The sequence below is a fragment of the Schistocerca serialis genome, chromosome 3 (genome assembly GCF_023864345.2).
Source record: "Schistocerca serialis cubense isolate TAMUIC-IGC-003099 chromosome 3, iqSchSeri2.2, whole genome shotgun sequence".
In the NCBI taxonomy this organism is placed as follows: Eukaryota; Metazoa; Arthropoda; class Insecta; order Orthoptera; family Acrididae; genus Schistocerca; species Schistocerca serialis.
The window spans coordinates 210732088-210750345 of NC_064640.1; the positions used below are offsets into that span (position 1 = coordinate 210732088).

Below are 18258 nucleotides of genomic sequence, written 5' to 3' on the forward strand. Positions count from 1 at the left end.
AAAAACACGACCTACACAGTCTTGCTGCAGTATTTGACAGTCGGTGAAGATCAGCATTCTTTCTGTTGAACATTTGTAGTAAGTTAAAACTGAGTGTCCGAACCGGACACCAACTCGATCTCTGAATTTCGCGTGCAGTGCACAACCAATTTCTCTATCCCAGTATGCCTAATAGAACGCTTAGAAGGGTCAGTTTATTGCCCCTCTGTATACCTTCAAAACTCTACAGAATATTTCTGCTACGTTGTTTCTCATACAAGTGCTTGTTCTACACTAATGAACTAGGATGTGTTGTCAGTAGTGCACTACTCACGGATCTGGGTTCGAATCTAGGTCCATAACACAGCATTATTTTGTCTCGGATGTTTCTCGCAATGTGCACTCCGTCAAAGAGAAAAAATACGTTATCGCAACTTTTACATTGATAGAGTTTCGCTTGTTTCTTTGTGGATGAATTAGGGTGGACGCTTCCTTTTTTATGTATCTCAGTTTCGTGTTATTCACTGTCTCGGCTGAAAGTAAGAAGTAGTTAATGTATGATGTGGTATTGCGCTCTTCTGCTTCATTTTAACTCGCAGATACACCAGATTAGTTTCCATAAGGAGCCTACTCAGGTCGTCTTTAGAACTTCAACATTATTCAAGATGACTGCAAAAGTTTTAACGATTAACCACCAGCTTGAGAAGTAAGTACTGAATTGCGCTGCTAGATTAAGATAGTCGAGCTCTCGTTTTACATTGCATTGCATTGAGTACGAACATTTAATGTATTTCTGTGCTTGGAACTCGATTTACTTCAGGCAGCAGTCGAAAATGATTCCCAGGAGCCTGTCCATCGCTGTCTTCCAACCTGATCTCAGATGCTTATCTGTTCTATATTTAATTACTCCGACGACAGCGAGGTGATTAAATGCAAAGCACTATCTCGGGTGTAAGAGGGACAATTTTTCCTCGCCTAAGAGGATAACGTGCTCAGTGCGATCACAACAGGATCCCATGTTTGTTGTTCTTATTTCTGGAGATATTTTCTAGGCATCTTGATGCTTATACTATCTGAAACAATGCCAAGCAATTACAACAGACCGTTTTGAATCATATTTTTGTGTTAGGCCAAATATGACAGAGCAGACATGGTTTTAAATAATATAAATTAATTAATTCAAAATCGTCACAAAGGGATAGAATGTGTGATAGACTTTGTGTATAAAAGGGTTTAGAAGTTAATATGATCTGTAGTTTTATGCGTGATAAATGGAAGTAAAAAACTCTTTTTCGGGTAAACACCTTGGCCACCTAGCCGGCCGAAGTGGCCGTGCGGTTAAAGGCGCTGCAGTCTGGAACCGCAAGACCGCTACGGTCGCAGGTTCGAATCCTGCCTCGGGCATGGATGTTTGTGATGTCCTTAGGTTAGTTAGGTTTAACTAGTTCTAAGTTCTAGGGGACTAATAACCTCAGCAGTTGAGTCCCATAGTGCTCAGAGCCATTTGAACCATTTGAACCTTGGCCACCTTTCCCGATGAACGGTCTGTCCACTTTTCCCGATAGGACGCCATGTCCGCATCAACCGCTATCAAACCGAAAGAAATAACAAGGAACAACATTTGTAGGCCAAATACTTTGTTTAAACATTGAAATTGTAAGAAAGCGCCGGCCGCGGTGGTCTCGCGGTTCTAGGCGCTCAGTCCGGAACCGTGCGACTGCTACGGTCGCAGGTTCGAATCCTGCCTCGGGCATGGATGTGTGTGATGTCCTTAGGTTAGTTAGGTTTAAGTAGTTCTAAGATCTAGGGGACTAATGACCACAGCAGTTGAGTCCCATAGTGCTCAGAGCCATTTGAGCCATTTTTTTGTAAGAAAGCACAACTCTGTGTGTGAGTGACGTAACAAGAATATCGTAAATGACTTACCTTACATCAGACGACTGAAAATCAGAAAAGTTCTTCGAAAAAGAAATTACAGAACGATCTTCCTCTGTGAAACTCGCTGACAGCAACGCAAGAATATCGTAAATGACTTACCTTACATCAGACGACTGAAAATCAGAAAAGTTCTTCGAAAAAGAAATTACAGAACGATCTTCCTCTGTGAAACTCGCTGACAGCAACGATGGTGTATGTGACAACTATACATATGGTAGCACACTTTATCCTGGCCCCTAGACTTGGCCACTGTTTCTATGTTTCGATACAGTGTATCGATACGTGGAACTGTTTCAGTGTTTCGGAAGGTGTTTCATTCCGCCCCTGTCTCGGATATCCGGACCAGATTCGATCTCGAGCCAGACACAGAAATTGTTTCGTTGTTTCAAAATAAGGCTGTTTCAGTCCACCTGTGCTTGGAACGGATTGATTGTATCGAAACAGTGATGTTTCATTCCGCTCTGTGTCGGACGAGATTCGGGCTCGGCACAAGTACTGAAACTCAACATACCACTTCGTGAAACACTTTCAAGAGTGTCTAAATCGTTTTGACAAGCAATAGCATGAAGCTTAAGATATCCGAAAATAAAGCTTCGTTTCTAGATGACTGTCCTATTCCGAAATGGCGTAACATTTGCTTTATAAACATTAACCAAACAATAAAACAACGCATACTATTCACATTCAAAATAATAAATATGTGAAAATCATTCAGTTAAATAACACTTTTTTTTATAAAATACGTTTCTCTGTTCAAGTGCAGTAATCATATTAAGAAACGCAAGTAAGCCTAGAACATTTTGAATAAGAAAAAGGCGTAGAGTGACAGTTATTATACATATACATAAATTTAATGTAGGTATAATTGCAAGCAATCTGTTTGACATAACACTGATAGTGTAATGGTGAACGGGAAGGGCTGGGAAGCATGGTGAATTTATAGTAACGGTTCGAAACACCTTGAAAGACAAAATTTTTTCTGTTATATTTTGTTATTTATTCGAATTATTTGGCATTATTTGTGAGTCTATAGTCACTGTGCCTATTATCCACAATGATTCCCTTTGTGTGCATGGGAATTAGCAGGACGGGTATATTCCCATACTAGCGTAATGTGGGAATCCCAGTAACATATCAGTTGTTTCTGCAGTTCGCTCCCACCTCCAGTTCCGTTCGTGGTGGTTCTTCCGTCTTCAGCTATGGCTGTCCTCAGCCAATTGAAAAGTATGAAAGTCACACGACACGAAAGCAGCGCATTTGCTGCATGAAATACGAAACTGCCAAGAGGCCTAAGTGATAGTTTCATACTTTCTGCGATATAATTAGCGCTCTCGCACCTCATTTGTGTTTATATGGACATACCTATACAGTAGAAAATGGCTCTGAGCACTATGGGACTTAACATCAATGGTCATCAGTCCCCTAGAACTTAGAACTACTTAAACCTAACTAACCTAAGGACATCACACAACACCCAGCCATCACGAGGCAGAGAAAATCCCTGACCCCGCCGGGAATCGAACCCGGGAACCCGGACGTGGGAAGCGAGAACGCTACCGCACGACCACGAGATGCGGGCCTGTACAGTAGACATTCAAGATGATAAAATGTCTAGGTTTATTAGATTACAAAACACAAACTGTTTCACTGTTTCGAAACAGCGTATCGAAACATTACATTGTACTGTTTCATTTGTTTCGAAACAGTTAGGTGTTTCAGTTTGCCCATCTCTACTGGCCCCACTGTGCTCGGTGGAAGTCGGCTGCCTTCGTACCGTTCTGGAATATTAACTTTTGTTGCCAACATTAAAACTACACGATACACTATTGTGTAGCGTAATAATAAGTAACTGGTGTGAATATAGTGTTGATCTGTGTGCGGCGTTGAGCGTAGTGGTTGTTAATATTGCTTACACCAATGAGCGAAGAGGCTGTAACTGATCCTTCTGGCGTCTCGGCATACACGTCCGTGTCACTTGTGCGTCGCATTAACCTATTACACATTTATTTCTCTTATAAGGTGTAAGCAGGCTGCTCTTATTCTCATGAAGTAATGAGTGCTGTCGACAAGGGATCTCAGATCGATTCCACATTCCTCGATTTCCAGAAGGCTTTTGATACCGTTCCTCACAAGCGACTATTAATCAAATTGCTTGCGTATGGAGTATCGTCTATTAATCAAATTGCGTGCGTATGGAGTATCGTCTTAATCAAATTGCGTGCGTATGGAGTATCGTCTCAGTTGTGTGACTGGATTCGTGATTTCCTCTCAGAGAGGTCACAGTTCGTACTGACAGACGGTAAATAATCGAGCAGAACAGAAGTGATATCTGGCGTTCCGCAAGGTAGTGTCATAGGCCCTCTGCTGTTCCTGATTTACATAAATGATCTAGGTGATAATCTGAGCAGCCCCCCTTAGATTGTTTGCAGATGATGCTGTAATTTACCGTATAGTAAAATCATCAGACGATCAATTCCATTTACGAAATGATCTAGAGAGAATTTCTGTATGGTGCGAAAAGTGGTAATTGGCACTAAACAAAGAAAAGTGCGAGGCCATCCACATGGGTACTAAAAGAAATCCGATAAATTTTGGGTATACGATAAATCGCACAAATCTAAGGGCTGTCAATTCGACTAAATACCTAGGAATTACGATTACAAGCAACTTAAATTGGAAAGACCACATAGATAATATTGTGGGGAAGGCGAAACAAAGACTGCACTTTGTTGGCAGAACACTTAGAAGATGTGACAAATCCACTAAAGAGACAGCCTACATTATACTTGTCCGTCCTCTGCTGGAATACTGCTGCGCGGTGTGGGACCCTTACCAGGTAGGATTGACGGAGGACATCGAAAAAGTGCAAAGAAGGACAGCCCGTTACGTGTTATCGCGCAATAGGGGTGAGAGTGTCACTGATATGATACGCCAGTTGTGGTGGCAGTCACTGAAACAAAGGCGGTTTTCTTTGCAGCGAGATCTATTTACGAAATTGCAATCACCAGCTTTCTCTTCCGAATGCGAAAATATTTTGTTGACACCCACCTACGTAGGGAGAAATGATCATCATAATAAAATAAGAGAAATCAGAGCTCGAACGGAAAGATTTAGGTGTTCCTTTTTCCCACGCGCCATTCGAGAATGGAATGGTAGAGAAGTAATATGAAACTGGTTCGATGATCCCTCTGCCAGGCACTTAATTGTGAATTGCAGAGTAACTATGTTGATGTAGATGTCGAAGATGGTGGGGTTTGTCTCAGCAGCCATAGTGCTACGAGGCGATTGCAAACATCCGCTCCCAGCGTCATCCGCTCAGGAGCGAGGCAAAAGTGTAGTAGTATGATCACTTTTCAGCAGGCAGCAGCAATGTTCAGCGAAAAAAAAATGTAATGGATACTTTAACAACCCTGGCTGCCTTGCCCCACTTTCCCCTACTTAAAAACGTCTTACCAATAATGCGTCGTCGCGCTTGGTAAGTGAAAGCACGAATGTCTGGCGTCATTTGTGACATACATTCTGCTCTTACAAGGGGAGGCCGCCAATTGTGAAATTCAGATTCGATTCATACTGCGCATAATAAAAGCTCATGGCCAGAGGTGTAATGTGGCAAAGCACCAAGATGCACTTCTCAGCCGTTGTCGAGAAAATCGACAGTTAAAAAGAAACCGTTGCGGTGAAATACTCTCGACGATTAATAAATCAACAGCGTCGTGGCGCAGCGGTAAGCGCTCGGGTTCGTAATCCGAAGGTCGCCGGATCGAATCTCGCGCCATGCAATTTTTTTATTATTAGTTTTTTGTAATTCAAATATATATATATATATATATATATATATATATATATAAGTATTAATGAATTGCTTATGCATGTTGGTGAAGGCGGATCGCTCTCCAATTGTACCGCCTCCATTTTTCCGTTTTTTTTAACAGGGTGTACCAAAGCTCTCCCGTCCGCACTGATTTTCGACAATGTTATAAGTTGCGCTAGGGACCGCATCTACCTTCTTTCGAAGTTAGCAGGCAACTACGCTGTTATGCGGCGGCTCGTTTCGGCCCATTCAACATCTGTCATTCAAGTGTAACGAGCGAGTAACGGAGTTTATATTTCATACCTCCACAGCAAATTTGTGTTCGTGGGGTCTCTATTCTAATTCGAACGTTTGACTTACGCTATACGTATTCGTTTCGGAATATCGTTTCTACGTCTTCCGTTAACTACAAGTGGTTAACATTATGAAGACAATCAATAACATTTGTGAAATACAACTTTGTTTGCGGAAAACATAATGATGTTCGAAGTCGCCAGTTTTTCCACGACAAACGACTTTCAACAACTTATTATATGCATAATTGTTGCAACTGATTGCCGGGAATTATATATATATATATATATATATATATATATATATATATATATATATATATATATATATATTGAATTATAAAAAACAAATACAAAAAAAAATTACATGGCGTGAGATTCGATCCGGCGACCTTCGGATTAACGAACCCGAGCGCTTACCGCTGCGCCACGACGCTGTAGAGAATTATTAATCGTCGAGAGTATTTTACCGCAACGGTTTCTTTTAACCGTCGATTTTCTCGACAACGGCTGAGAAGTGCATCTTGGTGCTTTGCCACATTACACCTCTGGCCATGAGCTTTTATTATGCGCAGTATGAATCGAATCTGAATTTCACAATTGGCGGCCTCCCCTTGTTAGTGTTAGTTGCAGTGCTGGTAGCTTTTCGCTTTGTATCTTAGCAAATATTTTTCGTCTTGCAACCTAAACGCAGTTTGCTACATTAGCTCGAAAGACTAGTTTTACCTCGTGATTGCTGTCCTGTAAATCTTTGGTACTACGCCTTGTATCATCTTAGGAGAAAAAAGTACGGTGTGTGACTCGTGTCCTGGTGTGCAGGGGGACGTGGAGCTGCTGGCCATAGCACCAGTGCCGGACGAGGCGTACGAACTGTGCCGCGACCACTCCGTGGACTGCGAAGAATCTCGGTACAGCGCTCTGGAGGGCAACGCTGATGATGACGGCGACGGCGACGGCGACAGCGAAGGCGACTCAGACGCGGAAGGGGAGGGGGACGCTGACTTCAACGATGCTGGCGAGGATCAGACAACCATCCCACCCTCGCCCCCATACGTGAGTATCAACAGAGCTAAATGCCGAAAATAACCATTAATAGTTCTATATACTTATATGGCTATGGTGTCTGTCCATTGATGATCTGCAGCCGTCTAGAACGAAATTAGAATTGTATTAATACATTCAGCTGCCAACGGGCGTTGATATATATCATCGGGGACAGGTGAAAATTCGTGCCCCGACCGGGACTCGAACCCGGGATCTCCTGATCACATGGCAGACGATCTATCCATCTGAGCCACCAAGGGCACAGAGGACAGTACGACTGCAGGGACTATCTCGTGCACGCTTCCCGCGAGACCCACATTCTCACCTTGTATGTCCACACACTACATTCGTAGTGTCCCACCCCAACACACTCATTACTCGTAGAAGACATTCTTACCAAGTCCCGTAAGAGTTCGAGGAATATGTGTGCATCCCCACAGAACAAGGAGGTCATGGCCGGTGTTGCCAGAACTATATACTTAAATGGATATGGTGTCTGTTCTTTCAGACATGTCCAAATGAACAGACACAATACCCATATAAGTATATAGTTCTGGCAACACCTGCCATGACCTTCTTCTTCTATGCAGATGCACACATATTCCTCGAACTCTTACAGGACCTGATAAGAATGTCTTCCACGAGTATTGAGTGTGTTGGGGTGGGACACTACGAATGTAGAGTGTGGACATACAAGGTGAGAAGGTGGGTCTCTCGGGAGGCGTGCGCAAGATAGTTCCTGCAGTCGCGCTATTCTCTGTGCCCTCGGTGGCCCAGATGGATAGAGCATCTGCCATGTAAGCAGGAGATCCCGGATTCGAGTCCCAGTCGGGGTACACATTCTCACGTGCCTCGTTGATATATATCAACGCCTGTTGGCAGCTGAAGGTATTAATAAAATTCTAATTAATAGTTCTTGTGTACGATCATCCTGTAAATAAATTCTTTTAATCTCTGATAAGCAATGTTAAAGGACTTGGAAGAGCAGTTGAACGGAATGGACAGTGTCTTTAAAGGAGGATATAAGATGAACATCAACAAAAGCAAAACGAGGATAATGGAATGCAATCGAATTAAGTCGGGTGACGCTGAGGTAATTAGATTACGAAATGAGACACTTAAAGTAGTAAATGAGTTTTACTATTTGGGAGCAAAATAACTGATGATGGTCGAAGTAGAGAGGATATAAAATTTAGACTGGCAATGGCAAGGAATGTGTTTCTGAAGAAGGGAAATTTGTTAACATCGAGTATAGATTTAAATGTCAGGAAGTCGTTTCTGAATGTATTTTTTATGGAGTGTAGCCATGTATGGAAGTGAAACATGGACGATAAATAGTTTAGACAAGATGAGAATAGAAGCTTTCGAAATGTGGTGCTACAAAAGAATACTGAAGATTAGATGGGTAGATCACATAGCTAATGAGGAGGCATTGAATAGAATTTGGGGGGAAGAGAAATTTGTGGCACAACTTGACTAGAAGAAGGGATCGGTTGGTGCGACATGTTCTGAGGCATGAAGGCATCACCAATTTAGTATTGAAGGTCAGCGAGGAGGGTACAAATCATAGAGAGACACCAAGAGATGACTACACTAAGCAGATTCAGAAGGATGCAGGGTGCATTAGGTACTGGGAGATGAAGAAACTTGCACAGGACAGAGTAGCATGGAGAGCAACATCAAATCAGTCTCTGGACTCAAGACCACAACAACAACAAGCAATGTTCAAGAATTTTTGCTACATGTGAGCCAATGTTCATGTAATTTCTTGAAAAATGGTCCTTTCTGCTGCATCTCACTGGTAATAAGGATCTTCATCAAATTACTGTGGAATTCATCTATCAATAACTTCATGTGGTCTGAAGAATATAAATGGATTTGTAAAGTTTGTCAGTAGGTCTCTAGTACAAAAACCTGAAAGGTTATGGGACTGAGATTGTGTACAATGGGCATCCCCATGCAACCAGATGGAACCTGTGTGATGGGCAGTATATGTCAGCGGAGGGTTAGTTTGTCTGATTGAAAAGATATGGCATAAGTAACAAGGCAAACAAGTAAGTTCATAAGGCAACATTACAAACGGCACTTTAGTAATATGAGTCTTCAAAGTAAACTGTAGTGCATCAGAATGAGAACACTGGAGCAGTTTTCAACAAACCTACTACCAGAGAGGTGTTATGCATCACGGATAAATTTGCTGGTAAAATTCTAAATTATAATAAGCACCAAGGGGTTTAGAACATTTACCAGTACATATGTTTTGACAAGCTTGCTGTTACCTTTTAAATGAAAATATGTATGAGATTTTTTGACTTATTCCATGCCCATGACAGATCTGTGGAAGGTACACTAGTATAGCACTTTTCTTTGTAAATGTTCATTGTGCATTCTTGTTTTCTAGCATGTTCTATATCTTGGAGGATATCCTCATAATGGATCTATTGGAACAAAAAGTTAATCGTCTAGGAGTTCTTATTCCGAGAAGAGTCAGGCAACATATTATTTCCTCCTACGTACCTCATGAAATGACCATGTAGACAGAATCAGAACATTTCAAACTCAAATGGATGCTTACTGATAGTAGTAGTATTAGTAGTAATAGAAGCTTTATTCATCTGTAGATCTCTTTTTAAAAGGAGTTAGAACATGTCAAAGTATTTACAAATTTAGATCAATTTAAAATAAGCTAATTCATATACACATATATTTACAGACTTCTAGTTGAGACAATCATTAGATTTACACACACACACACACACACACACACACACACACACATATATATAGTTGGGGTGTAATCTCTGGGCTATTTTCTATACCGCAACTTCCCATTTGCTATCCTGAAAAACTGAGTAAGCGTCCCTCTGTAATGTATGATGAGATGTTGAGCTCAGAAGACGGAAGAGGTGTTAGTATTGTGCTATGTATAGCTTGGGAGTATATATTTCTAGAAAGGAAAAAAGAAGGAAAAAAACGTAAAGTGAAGGTGTTATGTGGAATACTGGATATTTTATAATCATTATTATTATTATTATTTATTTGTATAACAAACCTCTACTCTGTTTTAGCTAAGTAATCTTTCAATGTATAAAATGTATTGCATAACAGGTACTTTTTAGCTGCCGTTTTAAATAAGTGTATTTTTACAATTTCCTTAATCATTGTGAATGGAAAGGAAAGGTGAGCAATGATAGTGGTGCCGAAAGTACCTTCTCCCAAATTCTGTAAGTTGACTTCTGTAAGTGTAGATGTAGCCATAGCAAGCTTCCTCAGTGACAGACTATGAATGCTAGCAGACTCATAGCACCAGTGGCACTGTTGAACACTTTGCTGTTTCCTGGCACTTTCACAGACTTGTCAATAAGGTTCCACTTGGACTCAGTGGACTGTACACTAATAGGCAGCACATAATTTTTGTTTATAACGTGGAAGGCAAAACTTTCCTTTTTATGCGAAAACTCTGACATAAAAGAGAACTTACTTTCAATGATCACCAACACCAATTGCTAGATGCTAAACTCTACGTCTCCTCCTGGAAATGAAAAGAAGCCTTTATTTGTTACTAATACTTTGCACTAGTTGTTCTGGAAATTTAATCAACCAATAAAAACTGAAATCACATTACACCTACTGGATAAAACCAATCAATGGTGATGGCATTTTAGAGCCTCACAACAATATCAGATGTCATATAATGAGGGGAACAGTGGGATAACTACAAAGCTTGAAACAAACATGACACACACCAGATCTCAAGCTGACAGAGTACAGCTAATGTATTCAGAGCATATTTTCAACATGGAAAGACTTCATCACAGAGGCAGATTCAATTTCTTTAAGTGTAATCTGGAACAGTGAAATGGAAGTGTGTTACTGAAAAGTATCTCATTGGTTGTAAATTTTAGCATTAAAATCTACTATTTGTTTGCAATATAAATTCCTTTAAATGAAGTTATTACTTGATGTTTCACTATGAAGTCTGACATTTCATGTTCAATAAACTGACAGAATTTGTGAGTGATTCAAACTTCTTAACCTAGTTTTATTTGTTCAACATACCACTTGTTATCATGCTGTAGACCTTTTTTATATAGATCTTGCACATGTTTAATGTCTGTCTCAGTCTGAAGGATCCGGAGAAGAAAACTGGTCAGGAGTAGACTATGATGCACAAAGAAGCTACAGTGGCTACGGTACCGTCATTCCTGTGCGTGGCCCACCAGGGCCGAGGGGATACATGGGACCACCTGGGCCCCCAGGACCACCAGGCCCCAAGGGCCAGCCTGGAAGAGATGGACTAGGAGGAACAAATGGCATTCCAGGGCCTCCAGGACATGTATTCCTCATTCCTGTGAGTTATGTGCCACATATGTTCTTAAATAACTTTGACTTTCATGGGTCTTGCCATATTAATCTGCTAGGATAAAGGATAATTTTGGCATAAAAATTTTTTTTTAAGACTTCTTACTAGGGAATATCCTATGTAGATTTTTAATATGGTGACCAGCTACACTCTTAGTAATAACCATAGTTTTTTAAAAAAAAATCTGCAAAATAATCCAGTGAGATGTTAATAAAATGTACACTGAAACCATACTATAAATTACTGTGATTCATGTATCTGTTTTGTAGTAACCTGTTGCACTATGTCTTTAGTCATAGAAAAAAGGGGTTTTTGGATGTCTGAAAGCAGAGGAAGGTAGTCTGGAAAATATGGGACACTAATAAGGGGTCAACTATAGTTTGCTTCCAAAAACACTGAATACCTCCAGTAAATGGAACAGTGGTAGAAAATGAAGAAAGAGGTGGTCCCAGAAGCTAATAAATAAAATGAAACAAACCACTAAGAAAATGATAACCCAAAAGATTGGAATAACTTACAAAGCAAGGAAGGTAAGCACTATCATCAGAGACTGTAAAATTGCATTCTATCCATCCTATTTCACAGGTCTCAAATCATTATATATTAAACACATCAACAGAAAAAGCAATTTAAACAAAACAGGGAATTATAGAAAGGAGACAAAGGAACTGATGATGAGGAATCAAAGTGGAAATTTTGGAAATAACACAAAAAATTAATAGAAGATATAAATCTGAATTTTCTTAAGAAATACTACTAAATATTGAAATTCTTAGAATCACTTGTACCTTTGCTCAGATTTTAAAAGTACACTATGATGTGCTTTATTCAGAAACTGGCTCCTTTTATCTTTTGGGTGCTTGAGACATCAGTCATTTTGTGCTTTAAATGTCAGAGAGATAGACATTATAGTAAATGTAAAATATTTGTTGCAAAATAGTGTAGCTGAATCTGTAAAAAAGTGTTTTCAAAAACAGAGAAGTCAATAAAGTTTTCTAATCACTGTGACACTGGATAACACCTCATAAGAAGAGCAGGTGATGAGGAACTGTTGTGCAAGAGTAAGCAAATAGAAGATGAAGCACTGTAACAACTCCTTCACATATGTCACTGTCAAAGGACTTCATGATGGAAATGATGATAGCAGGGCAAGAAAAGGTTGACGTAGATGAAGTAGGCTATTCAGTAATGAGGTGAAATTTTGAAAGAAGACTGAATAATAAGTTTTCAAACAAGCTGGCAGAAGACAGTCACATACCTTCAGAATTACTAAAATTAGTAGGAGGTAAAGACACCTGTCATCTGATGTCAAAATCTATGAAACAGAATAATCATTATCTGATTTCCAGAGGACCAGTATCATTATATTACCAAAGAATGCATTACCAGGTACATGTGAAAACATTTGGATCTCACACTTCTAAATTTCTTATTAGTATAATGTGCAAAAGAATTGAAAGGAAAAATGAAGAGGCACTGCACAAATATCACTTTCGTTTCAGAAAAGAAACGGACACCATAGCAACAATTTTAAAATATTCATAAATGCTGATTAGTGGCAGGAATAAATAAAAAGCATGATACCTCCATAGGATTTGTAAAGTTGCAGAGAACTTTCAGCTCTGTGACATAACCCAAACTCCACCAAAAAACTTTCCAGAAAGTGTGTGATACAATGCCCCACTGAAGGCTGTTAATGAAGGTATGAGCATATGGAATAGGTTACCTAACAAAGGCACGAGCATATGGAATAGGTTACCAGGTATGTGAGTGGCTTGAAGATGTCGTAAGCAATAGAATCCAGTACGTTATCCTCGATGGTAAATGTTCATCAAAGAAAAGGGTATCCTCAGAAGTGCTCCAGGGAAGTGTGAGAGGATCATGGTTATTCTATAGTATACATATATAAATGATCTAACAGATAGGGTGAGTAGCAATTGGGCAGCTGTTTGCTGATGTCATCATTTAGTGTCTGTAGGAGGAGACAAGATGGCTTAGATAGAATTTCTAGTTGATTTGATGAATGGCAGCTAGCTCTAAATGTAGAAAATTGTAAGTTAATGTAGATAAGTAGAAAAAACAACCCTGGAATTTTTGAACACAGCATTAATTGTGTGCTATTTGACTCAGTCAGAGTAATTAAATATCAAGGCACTATGCCTCAAGGTAACATGAAATGGAATGAGCATGTAAGGATTGTGTGCTAAGTGATGCATTGACTTGCTTGGTGATTGTAGTGGGGAATGCAAATGATTGATTTCAGTTTATTGGAAGAATTTTAGGAAGGAGTGGTTCATATGTAAAAGATACCACTTATAGAACACTTGTTCAAAGCAATTCAGAGGCAAGCTGCTGGATTTGTTACCAGTGTGTTCAGTCAACAAGCAAGTATTACAGAAATGCTTTGGGAACTCAAATGGGAACCCCTGGAGGAAACATGATGTTCTTTTCGAGGGAAGCTATTGACAAAATTTAGAGAACTGGTATTTGAAGTTGAATGCAGAGTGATCCTACTACTGCCATTGTTCATTTCAAGTGAGAACCATGAACATAAGGCAAAAGAAATTACGGGTCATATGGAGGCATATAGACAGTCATTTTCCCCTCACTCTGTTTGCGAGTGGAATAGGAAGGGAAATGATAGGTAGTGGTACAACATACCCTCTGTCATGCACAGTTCCATAGATTGCAAAGTATGTCCGTAGATGCAGATATGCACAGCTACTGTATAAGGCAAGATTTAAGACATCCTAAAAAAAAGAAGGAAATGTGCACTGTATTAACATTATCAGTTAAGTAGTACATTCATTTTACTAATGTTTTGCTGTGACTCCATGTTGTGGTTACTCTAAAATACTTTAGTACCACTTACTTTCTTATAAATGCCATTTTGCAGATAATACTCGTTATAAATGTCCAGTAATTCTGCAAACAATTTATAAGATATCCAAAATTGTGTATCACAGATAATGTCATATAGTTTTACAGCTATGGTAACATACATGTTGTAGTGCTAAGTAAAATGAAACAAGACTAAGACATTAGGTTTATATCTGGAAGAACTGTGGTTTGTTTATCAACTCAAATACTTTTTTTTTTTTTTTTTAAGCACATGTCACCAAAAAGCCAACCAGAAAAATTAGGTCTGTGTTACCTCTGACTAATCAAATATAACTGGAGCATTAATTGTAGACTCTGTCTATATGATCAACTGTTAACTTGTTGAATAGCTGTGGTGAGTCAATTGCAAGTAGCATCATCAAAAGTAGTTATCATCAGTCTCTTATATTCATAAAGTTGGGAGTTTTTCCCTAATTAGTAAAAAGCTGCTTGTGTTCTTGTTATGGACTGATTATATTTTCTTCAATTCCCTCCAAATATTTTTCAAGATATATTACAGGAAGTAATTTTTTCAAATTAGTATTTCATTTTCTTGTAGATGAACATTCAAGGTAATGAAAAGGGTCCAGATCACCAAGCAGAGCAGTTTCGACAAATGTTATCACAACATATGGTAAGTATTTACAATTTTGCTATCAGGAACCTTACTGTTGTGAAACTATAAAACAAAGTAACATTGTGAGCTCTCTGAACAACAATATGCATTGCAAATAATTATATCCATTTCAATGTAGGGACTGACTACCACAGTTCTTACCTCATTTAACAAAATGTACACTGATTTTTAATTGATTTTCTGAAGTAATTGTATTCCCTACTTACAATAAAATGCGAGATTTCTTTGTGACTTTTCTCTGTGAAATTACATATCACTGACAGACAGACTGAAGTGAGATCATTACAGCCGAATATGATGAAAATTTAAAAACATTATTAATTTTCAGAAACAATTAACAGTTCTTTATTTCTATTACTACATATGCATTGTGTATGTTGACAACTTTTTGTCTTTAAACACACTGTATAAACTTAAGTTTCTATATGTCCATATTTTTAGAGATGGTTCGGGACTTGGCTGTTTGATACAGGATGTCCAACTAAACACCTCTCAGCTGTCTAGTTTCCAACCTTATTTTATTTGGCAACCAGTTACAGTGTTTTACTACACTATCTTCAGGCCCCTTGACCAATGTGTAGGAAGATTCTATCTCGGTTGTGATCAAAACAGGGCCATCAATACTGATATTAGTAGAGTTTTGCTATAGCAATCACCTCAACCACCATCTGCCGATGGCTATAGCAAAACTCTACTAATACCATTATTGATGGTCCCTGTTTTGATCACAACCAAGGTAGAATCTACCTACACATCAGTCAGGGGCCTGAAGATGGCATAGTAAAATGGTGAAACTGGTTGTCAGATAAAATAGGCTTAGAAACTAGATGGCTTAAATGTGTGTAATTTGACATTCTGTATAAACTTAGTGTCAGTCATTAACAAGGTAAGTCATGTAAAATAGTTACAAAGAACCTGATTTTCTTTTTATATCATTATCATCTCTGTGGCTAAACAAGCTCCTTCTTAAGTAGTACCAGTATGTATCATACATAGCTCACACATACTGTTAGAAGTTTCATCAGTGGCATGTAATCCATGATACGTACCCAATTGTGCTTTATAGGTTGCTGTAGATACAAAAGAAATGCAATGTATATAACAGACACTTAAAATGTAAATAATTTAGGAATAAAGAAGACCACTCACTGAATAACAGAAGCTTTGAGTCATCAACAGGCACACACAAAAGAGAAAGATAACTTACTATCTTTCAGAGTCTGTCCTTTCTTGAGCAAGAGTAGAAATACACACACATGCATGCATACATGCATGCACATACACCTCTGTGCCCCTACATAGTGGCAGCTGGATGCACAGTGTCATGACTACATTTCAGCAGGTGAACTGGGGTTGGGGTTGTGGTGGATGAGATGGGTTTGTGGTGGGTTGGATAGGTAGAGGAGGGGAGAAGTGAGAGGCAGGAACACAGGTTGGGGTGAGTAGTAGCTAGCAGCTTGGAGGGAAGCAGCACTATATATGGGTGCAGGTGTGTGTGTTTGTGTGTGTGTGGGGGGGGGGGGGGGGGGCCTTATGTGTGTGCTATAGCTCAAGAAGGGATTAATTCGAAATGGTAGCAAGTTTTCTTTCTCCTTTGTTTGTGCCTGTCTGACTCAATACTTCTGCTATTCAGTGAGTGGTCACCTTCACTCCTAAATCCTTTACATTCTACCAGAACTTTCCTGCTTTATTTGCAGTCACTCAAAATCTCTTTATTTAGTCACAAAGGTGATAACCAAATCAAAAGAAAATCACAGCTGATTTCAGTGACCGAGTAACTTTCAGTTGATACCTGAGTTACACATACATAATTTAGTTTTCAGCTTCAAGCATTGCAGTATAACCACATTAAACATTCGAGTGAGTGTTGTAACTGACAACTGTGCTCTAGATATTGACAACAAACTGATTTTAATGTTCTAATATGACCAGGTATCTGCTGACAATAATGACAGATCATTGCTTCATCATGAAATATAATAAAAGTGAAAGGAAGTCAAAACAATACAAAAGTGTGAAATGTATAAAAACTATTTTGAACCCCAAGAGAAAGAAGACAATGAAAGCAGACAGGAACCCAATGCTACATTTGCAACAGCCAGCTGCAGACAAACAGTTTACACCACATTATTCACATTTCATTTGTTTTGTTTGAATATAATCACGCTATTTTCTATGTTATTGTCTATATTTACTAAGTAACAATTTCAGAAACCAACCTGCATTTTTCACAGTCAATTTGTGCCATCTTTTTGGTCTTCCATTTTTCTGAAATTAAAAAAGTTAAGGTGATAACTATAAAGTACCAACAAAACACTGAGTTTGTATTAATAATCATTATGTTAGGCCTTTCCTGTATGAATAGTAACTGTTGGCTAAAAAGTTTGTTCAGATATTTTTTTAAATATTTGCTCAAATTATATCTGCTGAACAGTTTGAGTTAAACCCACAGTTTAAAGTCACAGTTGCCAGATCAAAATCTGTTGCATATATGTTTTCAGTAAAGTATTTAGTAGCTTAAGTACACAAACATATATTTATTCAATTTTGATTATAACATTTTTCTCTCATAATTGCTGTTCTGAACATATTAGGCATAACCATACGTATTTCCTTCAGACACAATATTGAGCAAAGCACAAAAAAATTTACATAGGTACAATGGACAGAAATCTGTACTTAAAATGAGAAAGTATTTAATTCCACAAATACACTGTAGTTTTTTTAAGAACAAAGAGACGAGGATAGTTCAGTTTCATTAAATATCTGGAGTATTATATTTCATTTAATTGACTGCTAAAAAGAAAATGGACCTTCAAAACATATACACTACACAACCATTCTACAAACCAAATGATCTGTGCCTTTTCATCTTTTCAGATGGCTATGAGAGGATCTGAAGGTCCAATGGGATTAACAGGCATTCCAGGACCTGAAGGTCCTGTTGGTCCAGAAGGACAGAAGGGAGAACCTGGGGACATTGGAGAACCGGTGAGGTTACAAAAACATATAAACAATATATTTTGCATATTTGTGCATTATTTATTTACCATTTATTACAAGTCTGTGTCATTCACTAGCTGTGGCTGACTAGGCTGCATCGAAAGTTTTGAAACTGATATATTACTATATAAATAACACATAGTATTACAAAAAATTTGAACAGATTAATCCTTTTAAGATAGATATTTTTAATGTACTGTTGACAGTTTACTCCTCTGACAGATTTACTAGTTTTGGAGAAAATTCTGTAAATTCGGTCACCTTCTTCACAGTCAAAAAACGTGAATGGAGTATAGTGTATGTATTTTTA

General features: G+C 38.7%; 1 protein-coding gene across 1 annotated transcript in view; it reads left to right on the forward strand.

Annotated features, from left to right (window-relative positions):
- LOC126469929 (collagen alpha-1(XI) chain-like) overlaps window positions 1-18258 on the forward strand; it is a 546479-nt gene that overhangs the window by 351498 nt on the left and 176723 nt on the right. The window contains exons 5-8 of the mRNA XM_050097326.1: window positions 6841-7074; window positions 11189-11416; window positions 14868-14942; window positions 17826-17936. Of these exons, the coding sequence (XP_049953283.1) occupies window positions 6841-7074; window positions 11189-11416; window positions 14868-14942; window positions 17826-17936 (648 nt within the window). The remainder of the gene's footprint in view (window positions 1-6840; window positions 7075-11188; window positions 11417-14867; window positions 14943-17825; window positions 17937-18258) is intronic.